Source organism: Nematolebias whitei, chromosome 10 (genome assembly GCF_014905685.2).
Source record: "Nematolebias whitei isolate Nwh7 chromosome 10, NemWhi1, whole genome shotgun sequence".
NCBI lineage: Eukaryota > Metazoa > Chordata > Actinopteri > Cyprinodontiformes > Rivulidae > Nematolebias > Nematolebias whitei.
In genome coordinates, this window is record NC_056507.1 from 11,587,830 (window position 1) to 11,611,727 (window position 23,898).

Below are 23,898 nucleotides of genomic sequence, written 5' to 3' on the forward strand. Positions count from 1 at the left end.
GAGCGGGGCAAAAAGTGTGTGTGCTGGGTGAGTGGGGTCCTTCATGATGCAGGTGGACCTTTTCCTGCATCTGGAAGTGTAGATGTCTGTGACAGTGGGGAGGCTGACTCTAACAGACTTCTGTGCAGCCTTCACCACTTTCTGCAAAACTTTTTTTTCCTTTAGCTTCCATTAGTTCTGTTATTTAGCTAGCCTTGTGCCATTTTAAATCAGCCTTTACTACTTTTAGCTTGCCTTTAAGTTTCTTGCTAGCATTCTGCTACTTTTAGCAATTAATAATTTGCTTCTTTAGCTAGTGTTTAGCTTTTTAGCTTCTGTTCCACTTCTTTTGACTTTTTGCTAGTTTTGTGTATCTTAACTTTTAACTAGCTTTTTCCTACTTTAAGCTAGTTTCACCATTTTAGCTAGTGTTTTGCTATTTTTAGCTAGCCTTTAGTTACTCAGCTTTGGGCTAACCATTTTATGCTTTTAGCTTACCTTTGGCTACTTCATGTTACTAGCTAGTGTTTTGCCATTTTTAACTTTTTGATAGTGTTTTGCCACTTTCACCTTTTAGCTAGTGTTTTGCTATTTTTAACTTTTAACTAATGTTTTTGCCATTTTTACTTAGCCTTTTAATATTTTTACCTTTTAGCCAGGAGTTTTTATTTTTAGCGACTTAAATAAAGCATCTGGCTGCTACTTTTAGCTAATGTTTAGCTTTTTAAGCAAGTATTTAGTTAGTGTTCTGCTTCATTAGTTTTAACAGCAGCTTCAGCTTCTTCTGTAAATTTCAGTTGTCATTCGGCATTAAATCTTTTTGGTGTGTTTTTAGAAAAGTATATATTTCTTTTAATTATCCTGCTTCTCTTGCTGCACCCCAAAGTGTTTTCAAGCTTTCTGTCCACGGTTTTTCCTCAGCTGTTAAAGTTGAGTTTTGTCCAACAGTCCATGTTGTTGTTTCTCGGTCTTTCTGGAGGTTTTTGTGTCATCCAGTGGATGTTTAGTCTCTTTTCTCCTCTCTGCAGTTGTTTTTATTGATTTTTTTTTTTGTCCATCTCTTGTTTTTAAACCAGCAGCCCTCATGCTTTTAAAAACATCTGCCCAGTCAGCAGCTTTAGAGGAATTTCACCACAAAGAAACGAGTTTAAAACCTCCACAATCAGCTCTTCCTCACCTGCAGTCATCATCAAGAGCATTTGTTATCACTAATGTTGCAACAACATGCCCGTTTGGACCGACCGGACCCGGACAGGCCTCACACATCCGGGCTGTACCAGACCTCAGACCCTGGATGAGGATCTGGACCCGAGGCCAGCTGTTCTCCACTCGGCCCAAGTTCTTGGCTCACGTTCAGTCCAGTCCTGGACGAACTGCCGCGGCGGGAACATCACGCGCAAGCTGCGGAGGGAGAACAAGGCAGCGGAGCCGCTAACTTACCATGTTCCGGTTCTGCCTGACGGCGGCTCGGTTCCGACAGCGGCTCGGTTCAGTCGGCAGCCTAGCGACTCGGTGTCACCGCTCCATGTCCGCTCTCCTTGCGGAGACGCACTTTTCTCATGATAGCCTCGAGGAAGCTTGGAGCCGAGCGTCCGCGTGCGCCGCCTTCTTCTGAACTGACGTCAATGCATTCCTGCTCGCCCCCGCGACGCGGCGGCGCGCCTCGGGGCACAGAGAGGAAGAGGAAAATAACTGAATGAAGCTCCTGAAGGCCAAGAAATTATGTAACCAATTCTTGTTTTTTTCCCTCTGATGTCCATGGAGACAAAACTATCCATAACACCCCTTACAAAACGATGAATACTGACTACAAAAAGTGGGTAAATTTGTGTTTAGTTGAAAATGTATTTGTTGTAACAATGTGTCTTGGCAATTAATGGCACATTGTTGAAAAGCCTCTTTACTATTCTTATTTGGTACCACATCTGTAAAAAAAAAAAAAAGAAGAATACATTTGTGAATTGCATTTGCACCCATGAACTGTGGGTGGCTGTGGCTGAGTGGTTAGAGCAGTCGTCCTCCAATGCAAGAGTTGGGGGTTTGATTCCATCAGCAGTCACATGCTAAAGTGTCCCTGGGCAAGACACCAAACCCCTCATTGCCTCCGATGTGCGTCCCATTGGTGACATGACAAATGTGATAAAGCACTGATTAGCCCATGTATGGATATATTAAAATGCTGAATGAGTAAATGAGGGCACAGATTGTAGTGTAAAGCACTTTGAGTGTCTTGATAAGATAGAAAAGCGCTATATAAGTACAGTCCATTTCCATTTACCATGAACATCTTGCCAAATCTTCTCTGCCAATGCCAAACAGCTAATTCTGCTGTAGTTGAGTTTTTAGCTACCCCAGGTGGCAGTCCCACATCTCCGCAGTCTGGGACTGAACTCTACCCTCGATGTAGACAACGCTCTCCCCCACAGAGCGGAATTATCCGAGACTAAATCCAGATTTTGGGCGGAGAAAGGATAGACTGTCCAGCCTGCAATCCTGACCTCAACCCCAATAATCCCCTGTTGGATGAACTTTGGTGTGCCGTTTGTTCCAGGGCAACTAGCACAACCGTGATGGCTGACTTGCCACAAATGCTGGTTGAAGAATAGACAAGAACCCACAGCAGTGTCTAAGCTAGTGAGCAGCATGAAAAGGGGATGTCAGGCTGTGGCTGTGTATGGTTCTTCCACATGCTACTGAGCTTCAAAAATCCAATCCAATAAATGACAACAAGCAAGAGTAAAGTTGTGACTTGGCACTATATAAATCAACTAAATTGAATTTAATAAACAAACAAAAACAAAAAAAAAGGCTGTTGGACTCTGGTAAAGGAGGTTTGGCAAGTTTTTATGAGTGCGACCTACGTAATGAAGTCTGCTGCTCAACCCACAAATGCATTTTTCTTCCAAACGTGACGCCGTTTAAGGGGAAAGAAACAGGCTTTCAAACAGTACAGATCTATTGTCAAGAAGTACTGTTGCAACAAAGAAATAATTAACTAAATACAAATTTACATACCGTACATTTTTATTAAGTTTCTATTAGTTACTACTTTGCTTTATTACAGTGGGTCACAAAGTAGGGGTCAAGATCCTACTGTGGTCACCAGGTTTGGGTGGGGTCTTTGTCATCTAAGGATGTTATGTTGCCTGCATGTGTAATTTAAGGCAACTTGCATGTGCACATACATACATGCATGCATGCAATACATACATGCGTGTCTGTTGGTTTATGTGAATCTATCAGTGTTCTCACTTATTTACTGACTGGATCTGATGCATTTCTGGCTCAGTGTGCAGGTTTAGGTATTCTTTGTTGCAATGAACCTGAATCAGTCTGCAAGATGATCTCATTCCTGATGCTCTTTGTTTCACTTACAGAAAGTAAACAGGAAAATGTTACCATCTAGTGGCCATATGGAAAATACCACAATGACAGAAATGCATTCTATCCCTCCCCTTTCTGGAAACTTGTACAATGGATATTATAAAAGATATCCATATACTCATGTGAGCGTGTGTATGTTATGCATGAATGTGGTCACTCTCTTCTTCTTTGCCATCTTTTTTAAAGGCGTTCGCTCAACTCTTCTTCTGTGTCTGTAATGTTAACAGCAGCACAACCAGCTAGTAGCTGTTAATGTGTGAAACATACTCTCACTTTCTACCCAGCTACTGTAATAACATTCCACACACACATGTTTTCTCATTTATAAAACACTAAAATCTGAGACATTTCTGGAGACAGCTTTAGCAGGGGACAGGTCGTCCAAAACGAGGACTATCCCCAGAAATCGGGGATGCCTGGTCAACCTACAGCAACTGTTTTTCTGAAGTCTAACCTATTTTAGGTAGTTTAAAGGTGTTCATTGCAAACTAACACAAAAAAGGCTGTCCTGAACTATATCAAATGCCACAGTTTGAAAGTGTTTACTCCAGTAGTTTTCCAGATACATTTGTATCCAATTCTAAAATGCAGATCTGCACTCAATGTAAACAAAGCACTAGGCTGAAGTCAGTTTGCCAAAAACTTTGAAGAAGCTCGAGTCATATGACTGATCTACAGTAGGCTGGTTGTGGTTATTTATTGTACATCAATTATTTTTGTCCAGAAAAAACTGCTACGTAAATACATCCTTATTTCAAGTCTTTATCAATGGAGATTGTTTTAAAAAGCTATCTGCATACTTTACAAATTAGTCTAAACATGCACCAATACAATAAAATTTACTGAAATTCTCATTCCCAAATGGCTCTCCCATCAACGTCGGCGTTCTGGACCTATTTTCAGCCACTTTGATTGTTTCCATGGGTAAAGAATCACACGTGGTAGTTGGCAGACATGTACAGATGTGTAAGAATCTCGTTTATTTACACAAATCATTCCTACTATTAACATGACTAACAGCTGCGTCTAAGTTTGCCAGTCGTGTGACAAAGTATAAGACTGGACAAGGTTCTGATCACTTGGTGATTCTGTTATTATTGCTCAAGGCCTCAATCAATTTGGTTTGCAGGATCTCTTTGTTTGAGTACAACGGCAGCTCCAGGATTGAGTCACATGTATGGGTCTCAGGATAGTACTGGTCATAGGAGAGGTCCGGGATGCATTTAACTCTGATGGTCATCATGATTTTGTCCAAGCCAAGGACGGGTACTCGTTCAAATCCGGTCACGAACCCTGGAGGAAGTGACAGTGGTTTTCAGTCAGCGTTTGTGGCGAACAAATCCAACCAAACAGCAATGGTTTTATGTGTTAAAATTTAACTTTTTTACTCACAAAGAAAAGCTTTTTTGTGTGTATCTGTTAGCTCATCAAAAACTTCCCAAAACATCTGTATGTTGGGGTGGTCAATGTGGTACTGTCCTTCGTATCTCGTGTTCTAAAAACCAAGAAGGCTCTGGTTTCAGCACTGCAGTAATCAACACAAGCCCATCAAGATGTAAAGAAAAATCTTCAGAGTAAAGTGTCACCTGTTTCATCTTTTCCCAGTCATGGAAGTCTTTGCCCACCAGTATTTCCTGCAGTTCCTTGGGCCTGAAAAGCCTCACCAAATCTTGGTCACACACTTGGAAGAAACCTCTCCTGAACTCCTCGAACACAGATGCCACAGATGTGTTGAAGGCGTGATTCACATACGCATCAACAAACTCCTTCCTGTTCAACAGATATAAATATCACCTGATTGATTTGGTTGGCATAGTGCTAAGTTGGTGCCGACAGTTGGGAAGGGGGTAGCAATATTAATTTCAATGACGTTTACAAACAAGAATTGGGTCCGTCCGTCCAGATGACCTGACTGAAAAATGTTGGTTTACCTGGATTGTTGAGCATGGACTTTGTTCTACTGGATCATAGATTACAATACTCATGTTTTCTGTCCTGTCTGACTTGTGTTAGAGTACAAAATAAAGATCTTTATTGAGCCAGACTTAAAAGTGGCCTTTACCTGTAGTTCTTTGGGCTTTCCTCAGGTGTTTTAAAATTTTTCTTTGGACTTTATGTACCATTTTACTCATTTTTAGTCCAGTCCTGACCATTTCCAGAGGAATGTGATGTTTTTAGGCCTGTCAGCTCTGACTTCTGGATCAGTGAAGTGCCAAAAGGATGCCCAACTCGACGATGAACCAGTGTTGAAGCTACACATCACACAAAACTGAGCAAAGACATCCTTAAAATAGGACTTTAAGATATGTTCTTACTAATATCCTGCACTGGCGTTTTCAGTGCCAACACAGGTTTCTATGAAGATATTAGGCATTTTTTGAACAATTATTAGAGACAAATGAACAGCATTTAAGAGGGATTTCTTTAAGATATACAAAAACCCTGCAAAGGCCCCATTGATGCACCATCCTTTCACTAATTTACTCTATGCAGACATAAGCCCAACCTGGTTGGTGCAAATGTTTTATTTTTTATTTCTGTCAGATCGTGTCATCTTTGCTATTTTTAAAGAACTAAACAAACTCTGGAAAATTGTGTCAAGCTACAAGGTGATGTTTGGTTATTACTTGTTTTTGCTGGTAACTTGCTTGTTGGGATGTCCAGGATCAAGATCCACATCTGTGGCTTCCCAGCAGATCTGTGAAGAAAGAAAATACTGGTTTTATTGTTTTGGCAATGATTCCAACATGTCAAATATCAAAGAACTGGAGCAGCTATCAAACACCTACAGTAAAGTCCATGTACAGGTCCACGAGGTCATCGTCTGGGTAGTCCAGAATGTACTGCAGACTCCTTAAAGAAAATAATAATTGAAAAAATTAATAAAAACTGAACACATTTATCTAACACGTTTGAATCTAAAAACTATAATTGTTTTAACGTTGATACATTTCTGCTTACGTGCCAACACTTTGGTTGAACTCTATCAAATCCTCCAGGGATGGCTTCACTCCAAGGAGCTTCTTGAAAAGGACCAGTGGAAAGGGTAAGAAAATGATGGCCTGGTTGTACAAAGCCAGTCCACACAGAACTCCAAACAGGTACGAACGCTGGTCCTCCTGCGCAGTCTGACATAGTTTGTATAGACAAATAAAAACCTTTGAGTTTGGTCTCAATTATAACCAGAAAGGCTGTGAATTCAGTTGATCCCATAAACGTTTCCTGTAAATTAAAAAAAAAAAAAAACTTACCCTGGAGGAGAACCACGCCAGCGTCTCTGAGTCATTGAACATGAACATAGACTCAGTCGACAACATCTCATGAAAGACTTCATGAAAAAAATCTTTCAGGTAGACAGGATCGTTAATAACGTTGCCATCAAAATGGACCTGTAACCAAAAAAGAGTTAAAGTAAATGCTGCTTTTGCATTTTCCTGAAAATTTTAAAAGTTTCTTTTTGAATATTTTACGCCATACAGGACTACTTTACATGTATACAGTAATTTAGATGTTAAAAAACATCACAATATTTATTGTGAATCATGATATGACCAGAAATATCTAAATATTAGCTAAAGCCCATATCGCCCAGACCTAACTGCAGCTACACAAGTTATCAATACATGCAGAAATGTACACAACTTACATTTATGAGTATTTAAATGCTCTATGACAGTAAAACCTAAAATATGAAGGTTTGCTTACGACGAGGAACCCCTTGTAGTTTTTTTGATGTGCAGCGGCCAGCTGTTCAAATGTGTCTTTCAACACTGATGCTCTCTTCAGGTTCAGCCTCAAGAATCCAGGCATAGTGAAACACAATTCCAAATCCCATAACAGTTCTTGAAAGAGTTGATGAAAGCAAGGCACCTGGATCTCTTGCTGTTACAAGAAATTACAGGTAAGTTTAGGACACAGAAGGCAGGTGCGGTAAACTCACAAAAGCCTTTTGCAGCAGCTGAAGGCGCTGCAGAAACTCACTTATCCAAGTCATTTTTGGTGCAAGTTGCATTAAAATTTATTTAAAGGTTTTAGATACTTTGTAAAAAAAAACATAATCAGTTTGCCTTCTCTGGCAGGTGATAATCAAAAATGAAACTTAACTGAAGATAAAAACATGAAACGTGACTGATTGCAGGTTTCACTTTTCATATTTTTGGCGAACTAACAAAGCTGTTAGTTTTTGAACTTGAACTGATTGCTGCTCCTTCTGGAGACGTTAAATAACATTTAATTAGGACTGAAAAGCTGCTGTAAACTACGAGGCATTAAGAACTAATTATATCTCTTTTTTGTTAAAAAATTCTGCCATATTCTCTTCGACCAAATAACACTTCAATGTCAAAATATTACAAGTTCGATGCTTTCTAACACCAAAGAAACATCTGAACAGAGAATGAAGCTGGGGTGATGAAAAGCGCACAGACACTCTGTCTAGTGAAGATGCATGTGTGTGTGAAGTTCTGTTAAATTATCTTGAGAAGTTATGAGCAGAATAAGAGAAAGTTTAAAGTTAGAGAATATACTTTATATCAGGGGTGCCCAACCTTTTTCCCTGAGAGGGCCAAATGTAAAATCTATCAGAGGGCTGCGGGCCAAATGCAATAATATAATACATGAAATGCAAATAATTATTTAAGTAAAGTCCATTTATTTATTATACAGTTAGTTAACCTTCCATTCTGTATAAAGAACATTACAGAACATACTGTGTTGGTGGTGGTAGGGGGTCCTCCCCCAGAAAATTTTGATTAAAGTAGATGCCATTTCCTGCATTCTGGTGTATTTTACAAGTTTATTACAGTAGCTGAACATGAAACAAAAGATGTAAACTCTTATTATTGAAATATCTCTGACTGCAAAGCATTCATGCAACACCGCTGCAGCTCTGCAGGTTAGAGGTGTTCACTTCAGGACAAATCGAGGTTGCTGATTGGTCAGTTGTTGACGTGCTTACTGGATTGATTGACAGATGGTGGGCCTCGTGCAAAAAAAATCATAGCTTTTATTGGCCCGTTTGAGACTGTCGTCGTTTATTCCATATTTATTTAATATTTTGGTGATTCTAAGGTTTGAAAACTGTTTCCTTACACAATCCTAATGATGGTTTCTTTATTTTTCAGGGATGCTGAGTTTAAATGTAAAGATGCTAAAATCACCACTGAAACCAGTTCATATTTATAATTTACTTTTAAACACTTTGTGTGATTTATAAGTGTATTCTGTCAAAGGAAAACGTTATTCAGTGGCAGGAAGCTGCCGAGGGATGGTAGAAAGTCTGTCAAAATAAAATATAAAAATATAAATTATTTAAAAAAAAATACATAAATCATCTACTCTACTGTGTAATCCATGTAGTTAAATTATGGTAGTCAGACCGACTAACAATAAAGTAAATAGATGGAATCAATGAGCACATTGATTCTTCAAAGGAAATTGTAATATAGTAATGAGGACAGCTTGGCGGGTCAACTTTGGCCCGCGGGCCCCACTTTGGGTACCCCTGCTTTATATAGACTATATACAGTATCTTTAAACTTTCGCCTTTTGAGGGGCGTTTAAAAAGCTGAACTGCTCCCTAAGACGATGCATTCAATATGCCAAGTGATGCATGACGTCAATTACTGTCAACAAATTGTTTTAAAAGATGAATCAACTTAAACTAGGTTGTGTTGGTAATTAGTTTATTCAGTTATCTTGCGTGTGAATTGAACTTTAAGTTCATGTGAGGGGTGGACTCGACATAAAAAAAATAAATGTTGAAGGAAAATCATATTATTGTGTTCAAAAGTTGTGATGAAGCTGCAGTTACCCTGGTGCGTGCAGTGTTCATATCAAAAATCCTTGTCTTTGCTTGCAGATCCATCACCATCGGAAAGTTGCAAAGAACAAGCGGCTCGGCTCGCACATACTAAAACATGAAGAAAAAAAAACATATATGAGTTTTTAATCAATTGTAACATCACATGTACTGAAAAAGGTATTAGCATGATATAATTTTTCAGTTTACCCTGCGTTGGGAACGTAAACGCCAGAGCTGCAGATCATCAGAAAGAAATGTTTCATTCATGGACAAATAAAACTCGCTTTCCGGAAGCCTCCGAGACTCTGAAACCCTGCTGTTTACCTGTCAATAAAACATTCATAAAGGCCTTTACTGGATAAAAATCAAAACCATCTGACCTGGAATTCTTATTTATGGTTGTAGTACTGACGTTGTACATGTACTGAAGAACTAGAAGCAGGTTTCTGACTCCAGAACTGCGAGGAACCGGATCAAAAGTAAAGATCACAGAGAGCGCTTGTTTCCACACCTTGATCAACCTCCCCATGCTGGAGGGCGACAGCGAAGACCACCAGTTCCCTGAGGAAGACCGCAAAAACGGTTTTCTGTCACATTATTGAGACTTTACTGAGCAGGTGTTTTAAAAAATAAGAACATACCTAAAACCTGGAGGCTTTGAAGCGACAGGCTCGTTACAGCAGCGGCGAGCGCCTCAGCGAGTTTCGTGTTTCGTTGCTTGGTGTGTTTCTGGCGGACGTGCAGAAGCTCGTTCAGCAGCAGGAAGACCCTCAGACTCTCCACGCCAACAGGATTCCTATCAAGAAGAGGCAACAGGTGCAGAACGGCAGCCTCGGCCTGTTGGTTTAAACAATCCAAAATAAAACGAGGGGATGTGGCTAATTTCTGGTTCCACAGATATTCTCATTTAGTCAAAGCCTGAGTTGCACACCTCGTCCCAAACGCTGACGTTCTTCACCAGCTTCTTAAACGTCTGTCGAGCCGCTTTCAGGTTCAGGCCGTGGCACTTTGATGAGGTTTGAAAATGTTGATCTCTGTGAGAATAACAATATAAGTCAGAAGACATGGTCATCCAGGAGTCTTTATTAGACTGACATAAAATCTATAACTCTTATTATACTCTTACAATTTAAACCAATCTTGGTGCATTTTCCTCCTGGAAATTATTTTGAGATAATAAAAGTCCACTTTACGTTATTTCTAAGGTTTTACCACAAAAAGAACAGATACGCTGAGTTAATTTGTCCAGAAGTCTTGTGGTTCCTTCAGAACAAACTTTCCTAACCAAAGTTACCGTCATTTCCGGACTTTTGAGCACACATGAATATAAGCCACGCCCACTAAATAAAATTAAAAATTACAGACGGACGGACGGACAGACAGACAGACAGACAGATAGATAGATAGAGTAACTTGCGCTTCGTATGCAGGGGAATCGCCACTCCCCGTGTCACTGATCCACTGTGAACTGCTCTGTAATTTCATTGTTTAATCTTTATTTATACATGTAGCCTCATTGAGTCACAAGGACCCACATCCCAAGAAGAGAGACATGTATTGGGAAGCTACGTGAGCGCCCCCAGGTGTGACGAGGGTAAATGCTTTGGTTCGTTAGCCAGTCAAAATTTAAAATAAAAATCCATAAATTAGCCGCAGCCTTGTATAAGCCGTGTTGTGCAAAGCCTGTGAAAAAAGTAGTGGCTTATAGTCCAGAAATTACTGCTGCCATGTTGTTTTAGAGATGCTTTCTCGTGCAGCCCTTCCAAACAATCCATGACCTTTGACCTTTAATCTGCTAATTGAGGCCTGTAGAATGTGAGATGGAGCTAATTCCTCTGAGCACTGCATGGTCTGACTTTCAGGGCGAACGTACTAGGACATCCCCTACTGGGAAGATTGGCAGCGTATCTAAACATCTTCCACTTGTGAATAAGCTTTTTCTCTGTGAAACGATGACTTCAGAGTGTTTGGAAATGACCTTTGACCTTTTCTAGATTGATGGGAAGCAGCAGTTGCTTCTCTAAGCTCATTGCTGATGTCTTTCTGCCTTGGCATTGTCTCAAGAAAAGACCAGACCCGTTTCTGTTAATGAAAACAAAATTCTACTACTGAACAAGTGTCTACGTTCATTGTCCCATGACTGAATGAGGCAGCGAGGAGTACATAAATGTTGTAAAAACCAGACAGTTTTTTGAAAATACGGCAAAAGAAAAAAGAGGACGATAAAGCAGAAAGTTTGCAGAAACATTCAAACTTTTTCAGCCTCTGTCAGAGTTTTGAAAACCAGAGACGACAAGCAAGTCAGCGTTAGATGCTAACTTGGTACACTTTGAATATTACAAAATAAAAGTCTTTACCTTTGCTCAAGGAAGCTTTTATTCAAACAGGACGCAGATGAAAATGTTCTGTGGATTTCTCTGTGAAGAGAAAAAAACATTTCACTTTAAACCTTTAATGTGAAACAATATCAGGCTTTTCAATAACCTGCTAAAGTTTTAAAAACTCACTGTTTAATCTTTTTCCATGACTTGGAGTCACATTCAGAGATCCATCTATCGATGATGCCTTCGAGACCGCTCTGTGGGACTTCAGAGCCTCCCTCAGAACATAAAACTCTGTCAACTTCCTGCAAATGTAACAAGATGAGCTACTTTTAATTAAACCTCCATCATTCTGAGGAGAAAACTAAGGATACCTTGTCAGGACAATAGGTCGCAAAGGAACAGTTTTCTCCTGCAAAGATGGTTTGGATTCTGGGACGGCTGGTGTCTGAAATGAAAAAGAACGTCATTTATTTATTATTACCGGTAGTTGGATTTCTATCAGTACCAGGCCTTTAAATCTGAGACGTATTCACCCTGAGGCAGTGAAACAGGAAGGGGAACAGACGGATGGTGCTCCTCTCCGTGTCCCAGCTGTCCGTGCTTGCCACAGCCAAACGAGTAAACTTTATTAGCATCTGTCAAAACTAATGTGTGGTTTCTGAGAAGAAATATACATCATAAACATTTTTATTTTAAATTACAGACACAAATACAATGTGCAATATGACAAAGTACCTTGCAATTCTGTTTTATACTGTGAATGAGACAGCTTGAGGGTTGTTGTTTTTTACACATAATGTGTGAGCAGCTTTTCAAAGCGTTTGTTTACACAGAAATAGAAGATAAACACTATAAACCAAGTCAGGGTTAGATTTAAAAGTAAAACCTTCAGCATTGGTTTGTTTTCCCTAAACATTACCTTTGGAAGACTACAGTGAACTTTACAAACAACTGGATTTAGATTTCATCGTCAGCTCATCGACCTCAGGTTTGTTGCTAAAGTAACTTCCTGGGCTTGAGCTGGGCTGAATGTTTAGATTTTGCAAGGCGTTATAATTTACCTTCCGCATGCAATCTTCATGACCTTTGACCCCCAAAGTTCTGCAACAAGTCGAGGTCGGAGCTCGTCCTGAAACGAGTTGTGTCCGAGCTGTCCGAACTGACCAGAGCCGAACGTAAAAACTGCTCCGTGCTGAAGAGACCAAACAAACAAATAAAACGGCTGTAAGTCCAAACAGGAAACCTACTGTACATGAACATCACACGCCGATGAAAAGCACAAGGTGTGTTAGCAAAATATCTCCAGAAACGCTGGACAGAGCTGAATGAAACCTAAATCGAGACAGTTGATTAACTTCAGCAAACACAAAAATGGCTCCAACGCAGTCAGTTTTATAGACACTATGCTCAGCGTTGGTGTGGTAGTAGCTGAAAGTCATGCCAAACACATGCTTTAAACACGACAGGTGTCGAAGACCAGCTGAGGACTTGTCCGTGTACGATAGTTCCTCGATACTTCGAGGTTTGACTTTCGCTGACTCACTGTTGCATGGGTTTTCAATGTAAGATTGCACACGACACACGAATGTCAATTTTAATATTACTCACGTGATTGGGACAGTACGGGATAAAAAGTAAACGGGAGCGGGAACCAACCAGTAGGACAAAAAACAAAAACAAACAAAAAAAATACTTCAGACAGGCGCCGCCATTTTGTAGTTTTCTTTCAATAAACCTATACTGTAACGCAAGTCAAAAGAACTACACAGCCCAGAAGCCAACAGCGCTTCCAGTTGCTGCTTTCTGCTGAAATTCAATGAACAACAATGGAGGGAGGAAACACAGCGGAGAAACCGATGTGGTAAAAATAGTTTGGGGATGCAAAGTCAGAAGCAACGATCTATCTATTAACTCACAGAACTGGCAGGAAAGTCGCAAATAATCCTGAAGCTGAACTCATCCTTCAAGTTTTACTATCTTCACTGGTGAGTATCCATATAAAATTTTGCAGTACTGTACAGTACATATAAGTATGTTGTTAAAATTACGTACTGGAATGTAACCCCCCGCGAAAAGTGAGGGACTGCTGTAATTTGAAAAGAGCTAACTGAAACTTAAACCGAAAATTTGCATGTTTTCCCACAACTTTATGTCCAAGCTCGTCGTGTCTTCAGTCTTTCCCGTTCAGACCGAGTTAGACCGAATGGACTCTATTTACAGATTTTGAGCGGCGGAGGGAAGGCAGCCACAACTCGGCCACGGTGATTTCGGAAACTACGTCAGAGGACGGTGAGTGCTTTGCAAATTTATTTAACTTAATTACTCGTTGGTGGTAAGAGTCAACCTTTTTCCTCCCAAATTTTACATTACAATTGTGACCAAATACACAAAACTGTCAATAAATCCATAAGATCATCAATTTACTTGTTTTCATCAAACTTTAGGTGCATTTACAACTAATATTTTTCACACTGTCTCTCAATGAAGATCAGACATATATATATTCAAATGTACAAATATTTAATTTGATATATGAATTTTTAAAAAATCAGTATTTTGAGAGTAAAACATGATAATATTAGTCGTACTTTTATCTTTCAGTGGCTGACCTTTGTCAAAACGGCGGTGTGGTCCCTTCCGCAAGAAACGTCACACGCTTTCTTCAGATTCAGACTGGGGACACAGGCTGGAGTATATCGGTCTATGAGGGGAAGAAATAAGTTATTAAAGTTAAAATGTTCATAAAATACTCTGCAGCAGAAATAAAGCAAGTCCACCTTTTATGTCCCCCAGTCCGAGCTGGCCTCGGTCGTTCCTGCCCCAGCCGAACACGCCTCCAGACACGGACAGGGCGAAGCTCTGCTCCCATCGGGCAGAGATCCGGACCACCGGGATGGAGGACAGAGACCAGAGGTGTTGGGGGGACTCGGCACCAGATTTCCTCCTCCCCAGACCCAGCTGACCCCTGGAGTCCCGGCCCCACGTGTACACCTGACCGTCTGTGGGCACATCACAGCGGAGCAGAAAGCGAGCCACGTTGAGGAACTTTTCAGTACGAGCCATTAATGTTGTCAAATTCTAAATCTCAAAAGAAAAATTAATATTTTCATTTTTTGTAAAGGATTCAAACTGATAAAACAAAAACAGAACAGAAAAAGTGGAACTTTCAGTAGCTTTTCGTCTTCTTGGAATAAGACCAGAAATTATTTGAAAGATGTATTTTTTTCTCCAACAACAAAATAAAAAAAACAAGAAACTTTTTTCTTTTCTTTGTTATAAATAAAAATTTAAAATAAATTAATCGTACCTTTGGTCAGGGCAACTGTATGCTGACTCCCACAAGAAACCTGAGCAACTGGGATGTTGGTAAAAACCTCCAGTGTCCTGACAGACAACAAACAAACAAACAAAACAGATTTGACAAAACTGGAGGACAAATGAGATCATTTGAACGTGACATGTGTCGCCTGTGGGCAAAATGATTCACAATGAGGGAATTCTCTAAATTAATTATTATTTTCAAACATTTCATCTGAAAAGCTTCAAATTGATCGTAGTTTGTTGTAATATCTCCTGGTTTTGTTCACGAGTGTGGGTTTGAACTTGATTTTTACTGGTCTGGAGTGACGTCATTGAGAAATCCGAGCCTATATTTAAAAAGAGGAATGCTTAATTTTAACAATGACGCCAACGCATTATACGAAGGGATTTCCCAGCACTAAAAGTGGTTAGTTTTAAATGAAATTATAAGAGTTAAAACGTATAGGATTATTTCTGAAGACATACCGGTTAGAAAACTTGGATTTAAAGGTTAGATTAGGAAGATTATTTGTTATTTTAGTTACTAGATGAGGCCTTTAAGGACTCATTTTTATGCTTAGTCATGTTATGCTGCTCACGATCAATAGTTTTTATTTACTTTGCACTGCAGATTGAGCTCATTACAGCTCATTCTGCAGCACGGGGCACACATGGTGATTTAAATCCATCGTGGAGGTGTTACTCCTCACCTGGGCATGTAAGGGGTTTGGGTTGTGTTCACGCAGAAAACGGATCCTTTATTCGACAGGAGCATCACCTCGTCGTCCTGACAGCTCGCAGCCTTGATCGGCTCCTTACATTTCACAAACTCTGCAGACACAAACAGAAGTCCATTATCTCTTTGCTTGGACCATCAAGATTTACTATCACTAGAGAGAGAACTAGGAACTGGAAGCTGAAGCTGCAGTGACGTTTTAAGCCCCGCCCCTCCATGTAAACAATGAGACATTTTCCCAACAACAACAAAAAAATCTGTTATTTTGTGTTGATATTTACTGATTTATTTGAGCTTATCGTGCTGTATGACCAAATATGTATTATATTTTTTATAAGTTTAATTTCGTAACGTTATTTGTGGCTTGAAGAAAAGTGTCATGTTTGACTGTGATTGACAGGCTGTCGGTGAATAGAGAGGCGGGACTTTCTCCATCAAAGGTACCGCCCACATCATGTGCACTGCCTCTGAAAATACAACATGGCGGCTCCTCAAAGACATTAATTCTGAATTTGGGAGAAGGCAGAGACACTTCATCTGTCTCCATCTTTAATAATGTCGACACTTTGGATAATTTATTCATCTTTGATCTGTCTAAAATTTAGAGAACTGATCATTTCATTTCACAAAAATTGGTTTGTGGGCGCATCACAAATAATATTTTTCCTCATTTCTTTGACTTTATTGATGCTATTAAAAGACTTTGATGAAGCGTCACCTCACAAGAAGCATAAAAATACAATGTTTGTCCAGTCTTCTCTTTTCTTTGTGAATTTCAGTGAGATTCATATTTTAGCCACAACACAGGTTAAAAAAATAAGGTGCCATTAAATGCAGACTGTTTAGTTTTTATAACCTCAAAGGAAAATTTATCTTCTTTAAGCAACAACAGTAAAAACATTGTGTGTTTCCATTTGTGGGGTGAAATATTAAAAATGCCTTTTGGAACATAAAAAAGTTTTTTTTTTCTTTCTTCTAATAATTATAGTAGTATTAAAGACAGTTAAGGGTCTTGTAGCAGGATATGTTTTGTGAAGTACTCTCTGCTACTACCACATGGAATTTTAGCTCATTAGCTGCCAATTCAGTTGACTTTTAGCCATTTTCATGTTGGCTAATGTTGATTAGCTGTGGTGGCCATCTTGAACTGGACTCGCCCCAAAAGCTAATCAGTTGTAGATCTATATCTAATAAATAATTTCTAAAAATGTCATAAAAATCTTTACAGTAGTTCATGAGATATTTTGCTAACAGACAAAAAGTTGACTCCCACAGTTAATGCTACAGCTTTAAGTCTGCGTTAACAGAACTTGATGTGTTGTGGATGACTCTCAGCTACTACCACATCAAACCCCAGCTCAGTATCTTTACAAATGGCTGAAGTTACAGCAGATTTTGTGTTGGCTGATGTCAGGCTGTGGTGGCCATCTTGAACTGGATTTTGTCTCTAAAAGCAATCAGTTGGAGATGATCATCTAAAGAGGATTTCCTGAACGTTTCATTAAAATCCTTCTTGCTGTTCACGAGATATTTTAGATTATTTTGAAGAAAGTTCTTGCTCAAGCCGTCAGCGCTCAGACTGCGTGTTTGGGATCAGCCTCAGCTACTACCACTCAAATTACTTGTGGCTCAACGTCTGTGAAACTGAGCCTTTTGAAATGATGTGATCATACTCACTCTGCTTCCCTCGGACTCTTCGTCCCTCTTTGTCCTCATTCGTGCGCAGAATAAACGCGTTCCCGTTGTTTTTAACGAACGCGAGCACGTTGAGCCCCGCGGACAGATCCGTGATGTGGAAGCTGAAGTTCAGCTGATGGACTCCAGCTGAGGTGGACCTGCAGGAGTCCGAGCCTGGTTTCAGACAGAAGCCGCGCTGGCTGTCCTGTCCCCACGAAAACATGCTGTCCTCTGGGACTCGGTCTGAGAGAGTCCAGGACAAAACACAGCTGGTCTTTTATTTCCTCTTCAGCAGGAAACGAAACTTTAAGCGTGGAGTCAGAAACAAAACCGAAACCAGCTGGAACTTTTGGTTTTAGGAGAAAATAAAGTGAAACTAAAAAAAGTCTTTGGAAAGCTCATTGTCCTCACACGATACAATCCTGTTATTTAATATAATATATTCTAGCCTTTTGCTACTTTTATATTTTTGACAGCATTTAGCTATTTTTGACAGCCCTTTCTAGTTGGCCCTCTGCTAATTTTAGTTAGCCTGCAGCTACTTTTAGTTATCCTTTTGCTACTTTAGCTTGCCCATTTCTACAGATAGCCATTTGCTACTTTTACCTGACTTTTTGCTACTTGCATCAACTTTCACATTGATATGTCTAGCTAGTGTGCTTATTTTAGCTACATTTAGCTTGTCTGCTGCTACTTCTAGTTAGCCTTTTCCCTTTAGCTGTTCCTTTGCTACTTTTAAACAAACATTTTTGTTTCAGGATTCAAGAACCACTTTTATTACTGAGAATAATTATTTTAAGAGGTTTTCTTTTGTCTTGAAAACCTAAATCCATTTGATATCCATCAAGTCCACCTGAATGATTGGCAGTAATTGTAGACAGTAAATACTGTGAAGGGTGGAATGTGACAAAATTAAATAAATACATAATGAAATAAAGAATTTAAAAAGGTACATTTATTAGATACAAGGTATAAAAGTACCAGTTAATAAATTGTGTATTTAATAATTTAATTGTATATTTAATGATGTATGAAATAATTAAATGACATTTAATTATGTATTTATTTAATTTTGTCACATTCCACCCTCGACAAATGTTGTGCATGTTTATTTGAACGGTGAAGCTGCTGTTCAGATAAATTAGCATACCAGCAACTTGATCAACAATAGTAGCAAGAAACAAAAGAACAACACAAATAAACTAATAATAAATTCATAGAATGTAAACAAAAATAAAGTTTCAGGGTTGATGGTGTAATGTCACAGATCCACCACTAGGCGGTAGCAGAGGGACTGAAACATGACTTGGCAAATGAGTGACGTCATCAAACTTTCTACAACTCTCCGAAATTATGTTTTTACTAAATCGTTTTCCATCTAAGTTCAGACAGACGGTTATATTTAATAAGCAGAAAAACAATATGTTCAAGTTTAAAAACTTGAGATAAAATAGGCTGCCAAAATCTCTAATCTGTGAAAATACTCTGAAGAGAGTTGGTTGTTTTACATTTCTTCTGACAGTTGTTGGATAAACTGTAGATTGGTTGAGATTACAGCTCTTCAGATCAGACTCCAATGAACATTTCCTGAGAGTATCATTAAAATCCATCCAGCAGCTCATGAGATATTTTGCTAACGGTCAAATGGGCTCGACTATAAATTGACAGTTTTAATTGGTTTACAGACATTTTTTGTGTTTTCAAGTTCAGTTGGCTGTGGCAACCATCTCGAATTGACTCCAAAAGTACATCAGTTGTAGAGGTTCATTAGGTTATTACAGTAGGACAGTTTCATTGATATCTTCGTGTTTCATGACATATTTTGCTAACAAACACAGATGCAGACACAGGAAGTTCCATGTGCTCCCACCTGTTGAGGTAGCAGGTGATGAAGCTTTTTGCTGTGTTTAAGTCACATTTAAGGGCCACGGTCAGTGCAGAAACGCTGAACTCCCAGCGTAACTACTGAAAGTGAAGTTACACTGAGCAGATATCGGCCTTCAAAGGGCCTCGTCGGAGCTGAGATTAAACAACGAAACGCACAAACAGAGAGCAGAGAACAAGAAGGATGGGGGTTCTGTCCGACAGCTGAGACTTAGCACTGCAGCCCGGGGAGCTTCGGGGGATTTCCACAGAGGGAATTGGACACATTGTCTGATTTACACTAAACTTCAGATAAAAGTTCACTCAAATAAATACAATTTTGGAAAAAGCATATTCTTCTGTTGGACAGATTTTTAATAAACTTTTGTTTAAACAGGAAGAAAACTTTGGAGAAGCGTTGATTTTTGACCTAAATAACTGAACTTTTAGAGGAAAAAAAGGAGCAGCTGAGAAAAAACACATTAATTTTTATCTTTTTTTTACAGAGAGGCGAGCCAAGGAATGCAACGAGGAATCTGGAGAGATAACGAGAGGGAAGTGGACGGTACTGTACCGTACTGTTTGTGTTTGAGAAAATTGTGTTCAAATTCAAACCTCAGACTGAGCTTATTTATTCTTTAATTTAAACATTCAGTTTCAGACACTAACAGGGAAGGACAGTATGCTGTGGAACCGAAAACCTCTCTCTGGGCTGCGTAAGACGATTATTGCCTAAAACTTTTTAAAAGATTTTTACATTCAGGGCAGAGAATGAGAAGAATCATGCAAAATAAGTATTCTTAAAAGAAAGAGTAACTTTTGTGGGCGGTAATCGAGAACAAAATTAATTTAGCGCATTTTTCAATGGGCGATGTGCGCCTCAAACTGTGCTGCCGACCAAACAGCTTCCCTCTGTGCAGTTTGCTCAAATAATCTAAAGACTTAAAGACAGGTTAAATCTATAAAAAATAAAAACAACGGACACGGATCGTTCAAGACTGCAGGGATGAAATTTTACTGTAAGAAAACAGAACAACGCCACCATTTTCCACCTTTTGAGTACAAAATGTTTCACTGACGTTTGCCTTTTTTTTTCGTAACTCGGATATTAACACACCTCAGAGAAAAAACAAAAAACAACAGATTTAAACAGTTTCTGGATGCAAATAAAGAACAATATATCAGTTAATTTACATGTCTTACCTCATGGAAAAAAAAACAAGTATTTTCCCCACAGTGAAGAAGTATTTACATCTCAACCCTAAAGACTTGGCCACAGAGCCAGAGTGACCCAGCAGACATATTTTAAAGCTTAAAAATATTTACACACCACAATTACAACTTAAAAGAAAAAAAAAATCCTCAGCTTTTTAAAGGCCTTAAAGGCAAACGTTTGCTTTGTGTGCAAACAACAAACACAAACTAGTTTGTATCTTTTCAAAATAAAAGCTCCAACATAGTGACAAAGGAAAGATTTGTGGCATTCTGCTGGAGAGGACTCAGAAACTCAACACCTCTTTGTCCTTTAGATAATTCCAGTGAAAGCGTAGAGAGAGAATAAATAAGCTTTCCCAAAGTAGTTGCACATAAGAAATATTTACAGCGCAGCAGATGCTAAACTGACAAAAACAAGACGGATTCAGTTTAGGTGGAGATAATCTGAATAATCTGATTGATGATTAATAAAATAGTTTCTGTTTCACAGAAATCACACATTTATTACATTTAAATCAGGTGCATTACATTTTTTTTGCACGCAAACCCAACAAATGGAGAAACAAAAAGTCATATTTAACGTTTCTGCAAACCGAAGATGCCTTTAAGTGTTAAAACACAACGGAAAAGAGTCGATTGAACTTTTCTACACTTTCCTCAAACTGAAATTAAGAACAAATCTGAATAAAAAGCCCAGATTTTCTGTAAGAAATGTACGTTTTTTTTAATATATTAAGAACTGATAGAGCTGCTGCTGTTTTGAATGAAAACTTGAAAATAACATTATGCACCAAGTCACGCTCAGACTATGTGTTGAGGATGACTCTCAGCTACTACCACCCCAAATCTTTGCTTAATATCTGTAAAACCGACCGATTTATGGTATTTTGGGGCAGATTTGAAGGTCAATTAGCGGTGGCAGCCATCTTGAATGGGTTTGATGCACATCCAGTGATTACTTCCATCAAGTTTAATTAAAATCCATCCCATGGTTCATGAGATATTTTGCTAACACAGTCAAGGGCAAAGCGTTACATTTTGCCTTCTCCTTTCAGCGTAAGGCGACAATAAATTCTATCTACGGTTTGCAGAGATGTGAGTTTGTGACTTCTGAGGTCAGACACCAGGATTCATGACGTTCTCACGGACGAGCCCCTCGTGCACTCAGATGGAAAGCTGGAGCTTGGTGAGGTTCCTCTGGTGCATGTTGTGGTGTCGCACCAACTCGTCGCTCCGGGCAAACTTCTTCTGGCAGTTGGGCCACCGGCAGTTAAACGGCTTCTCACCTGAGAGAGGAGGACGACGGAGTCCCGAAAAGGAAGGACGGATGTTACAAGGGAGTCGCAAAAGTTCAAATAAAATGAATATTTGGACATTTTACTGTCTACTGCGACGAAACGTGCATTTAGCTGCTATGCAAACATCAAATGGATGAAGAAGGAATGGAAAAATAAAAGTTTACGCACTTGTTTTACCTGTATGAGTCCGTGTGTGTGTCTTAAGGTGGTCAGACCGAGAGAACTTTCTCTGACACGTCTCGCATTCGAACGGTCTAACTCCTAAACACACGTGGAGTAAAACATGCACACGCATTCACACGGGTCAGGTTCAGGAACACACCAGAACACCACGCGCACACACACACACGCACACACACAGAGGGAGATAGAAACACAAAATAAAATACAGGAGAGCAGAGGCTCGCAGGGAAGCCAGGCAAAGATTGGCCGGCGATTGGCTCACAGTTCAGAGCAAAAACTACAAAAAACTGAAATATTTTTAAAAAATCATAAAAATAGATGCAAACAGCAGAGAGCGACAGGAGAATAAAGAGACAAACGGCATAGAATAATAAAAGTAAAATAAGGAGAGAAGCTGATGTAGTGAAGTGTTTCAAACCTGTGTGCCTCCTCTGGTGTCGTTTTAGTTGATCGGAGCGGGAAAATCTGCGGCCGCAGTCCGTGAACTCACACTGGTAGGGTTTTTCCCCTGGGAAAACACAAAAACAGCTCATTTGTGACAAATATTTTGCTTTAAAGAACGCACATGCTGCTTATCTCGTTTTTTAAATTGTTTCAGTTTGTTCACCGATTCCTGACAGACGTATATGGATCGAAACGGTTGTTCGGATCAGTCGGTAAAAACGGTTCCCTTTGATGGGACGGTGAAAAAGCTGGGCATCAGTTTACCTTCAACGGTGGTCTGAGCAGCTGATATTTTGCTAACAGACCGACACAGTTGACTCCAAATAGTTATTGGTAAAATTTTCAAAAAAGATCTCCCACAGTCAGTTTGAATATAGTATGTAATAGGAATCACTCTCAGCTACTACCACACCAAATTTAGGTCAACATCTATGCGATGTAGTGAGTTATAGCCATTTTTGTGTTTTTGTCAACCACTTGTAAGTTGGTTTTAAATGTATACCTTTCCCCAACACACCTGCCCTCTTTGTGAGGCCACAGAGCAGCAGGTTGCTCCTATTCCTTAGGTTTTTCACTCAGAATGCAATTACCAGCAGCTCATGAATACTTCATGCTAGCTGTCAAACACTACTGGGCTAAGGCTGGAGAATCATGTACAGCAGATATTTACATAAAAGTGGTCATTTTTTTTCCTGTAAAAGCTGCACAACACCTGATTTAAATATGGAAAACCTGTGTAGAAGGATGCTGTTTGGTTGGCAGCACAGTTTGTGGCACACAGCTCCCTTTGTTTTAAGAATTAAATGGTTAAATGCACAAACCTCATTTAAATGTGGACAAAATGCGCAGAGAGATACTGTTTGGTTGGCAACACAGTTTGTGGTGCACATCTCCATTTGTTTTAAGAATTAAAAGGTTAAATGCACAAAACCTGATTTAAGGCGCCGTTTGGTTGGCAGCGCAGTTTGAGGCACACATCTCCCTTTGCTTTACTAATTTAACGGTCAACTGTTTCTCTAACGCGCAGTGTCCGGTTATAGAACACAGATTTAAGCAGGTTTTACTTGGTTAAACTTATTTTATTTTGTAAAAAGAATTAAATTTTATTTATTTATTTATTTTACGGCTCCATCAAGGCCTTACCTGAACACCCCGAGGAGCCTGACAGTGGCTCACAAAGGACATTTCTCCACCTCGGCTGCTCTCACCTGTGTGTTTGCGGCCATGCATCTGCAGGTGAGACAGTTTGAAGTAGCGCTTGTTGCATCCTGGGTAGGCGCACATGAACGGACGCTTTTCGCTGCCCTCTGACCGCACGATGGCTGGAGTGATGCTGGGAACCCGCCGCACATCCTGACAAAAAAAAAAAAACAACAGTTTTTATTTACAACTAAAACCACTCAGGATAAAATCAACAAGAAAAAAAAAAAGCATCGACGACCAAAGCAGCTAAACGTTAATTTAAACAGACAATTAAACCTGTGTGTGTAAATTAGGAGCATGTGATCCGTTAGACTTGTGGGGATCATTATGATAAAACCTTCATATATTCATGAGATGGGAATTAGCGGTAAAATGACCCCGGACTGACTGCGTCCCACGGGGAGCTGTTAGTCACGCCTTTTAGGCAGACGCCCTCCCCTCCTCTCCTCGTTGCTCATTTCAGGAGAATAACAAAGTTTAACATCCTCT

General features: G+C 39.6%; 3 protein-coding genes across 9 annotated transcripts in view; all 3 read right to left on the reverse strand.

Annotated features, from left to right (window-relative positions):
• The window catches only part of snrkb (SNF related kinase b), a 21,705-nt gene extending 20,103 nt beyond the window's left edge, over positions 1–1,602 (reverse strand). The window contains exon 1 of the mRNA XM_037682629.1: positions 1,420–1,602. The gene's annotated coding sequence lies outside the window, so the exon portion shown is untranslated. The remainder of the gene's footprint in view (positions 1–1,419) is intronic.
• A 2,836-nt stretch (positions 1,603–4,438) lies between these two features.
• herc5.1 (HECT and RLD domain containing E3 ubiquitin protein ligase 5.1) lies at positions 4,439–17,426 on the reverse strand. The gene is made up of 23 exons (XM_037682630.1): positions 17,204–17,426; positions 15,501–15,621; positions 14,798–14,874; positions 14,268–14,489; positions 14,100–14,191; positions 12,552–12,682; positions 12,024–12,148; positions 11,862–11,935; positions 11,674–11,792; positions 11,524–11,583; positions 10,098–10,200; positions 9,808–10,003; positions 9,579–9,727; positions 9,374–9,490; positions 9,176–9,274; positions 7,069–7,245; positions 6,615–6,752; positions 6,325–6,491; positions 6,153–6,216; positions 5,991–6,061; positions 4,950–5,133; positions 4,756–4,858; positions 4,439–4,656 (listed from the first exon to the last, which is right to left on the reverse strand). The coding sequence occupies exons 1-23, from the start codon at positions 17,424–17,426 to the stop codon at positions 4,439–4,441; spliced, it is 3,030 nt and encodes a 1,009-aa protein (XP_037538558.1).
• A 3,955-nt stretch (positions 17,427–21,381) lies between these two features.
• The window catches only part of wt1a (WT1 transcription factor a), a 39,660-nt gene continuing 37,143 nt past the window's right edge, over positions 21,382–23,898 (reverse strand). For 6 of the 7 annotated variants that reach the window (XM_037682637.1, XM_037682636.1, XM_037682635.1 and 3 more), the window contains 4 exons: positions 23,415–23,559; positions 22,181–22,270; positions 21,748–21,840; positions 21,382–21,567 (listed from right to left, as the gene is read on the reverse strand). In XM_037682637.1, the coding sequence (XP_037538565.1) occupies positions 21,446–21,567; positions 21,748–21,840; positions 22,181–22,270; positions 23,415–23,559 (450 nt within the window). In that variant the 3' untranslated portion in view covers positions 21,382–21,445. The remainder of the gene's footprint in view (positions 21,568–21,747; positions 21,841–22,180; positions 22,271–23,414; positions 23,560–23,898) is intronic. The other variant, XM_037682632.1, reaches the window with a different exon arrangement.

Coding starts and splice junctions, on each gene's coding strand:
- herc5.1 (XM_037682630.1), bottom strand. CDS start 17,426: ATGTTTTCGTGGGGACAGGACAGCCAGCGCGGCTTCTGTCTGAAACCA. Junction 14,192..14,267: donor CGGACTGGGGGACATAAAAG/GTGGACTTGCTT, acceptor TTCCCCTCATAG/ACCGATATACTCCAGCCTGT. Junction 4,859..4,949: donor ACTGGGAAAAGATGAAACAG/GTGACACTTTAC, acceptor CTTGGTTTTTAG/AACACGAGATACGAAGGACA.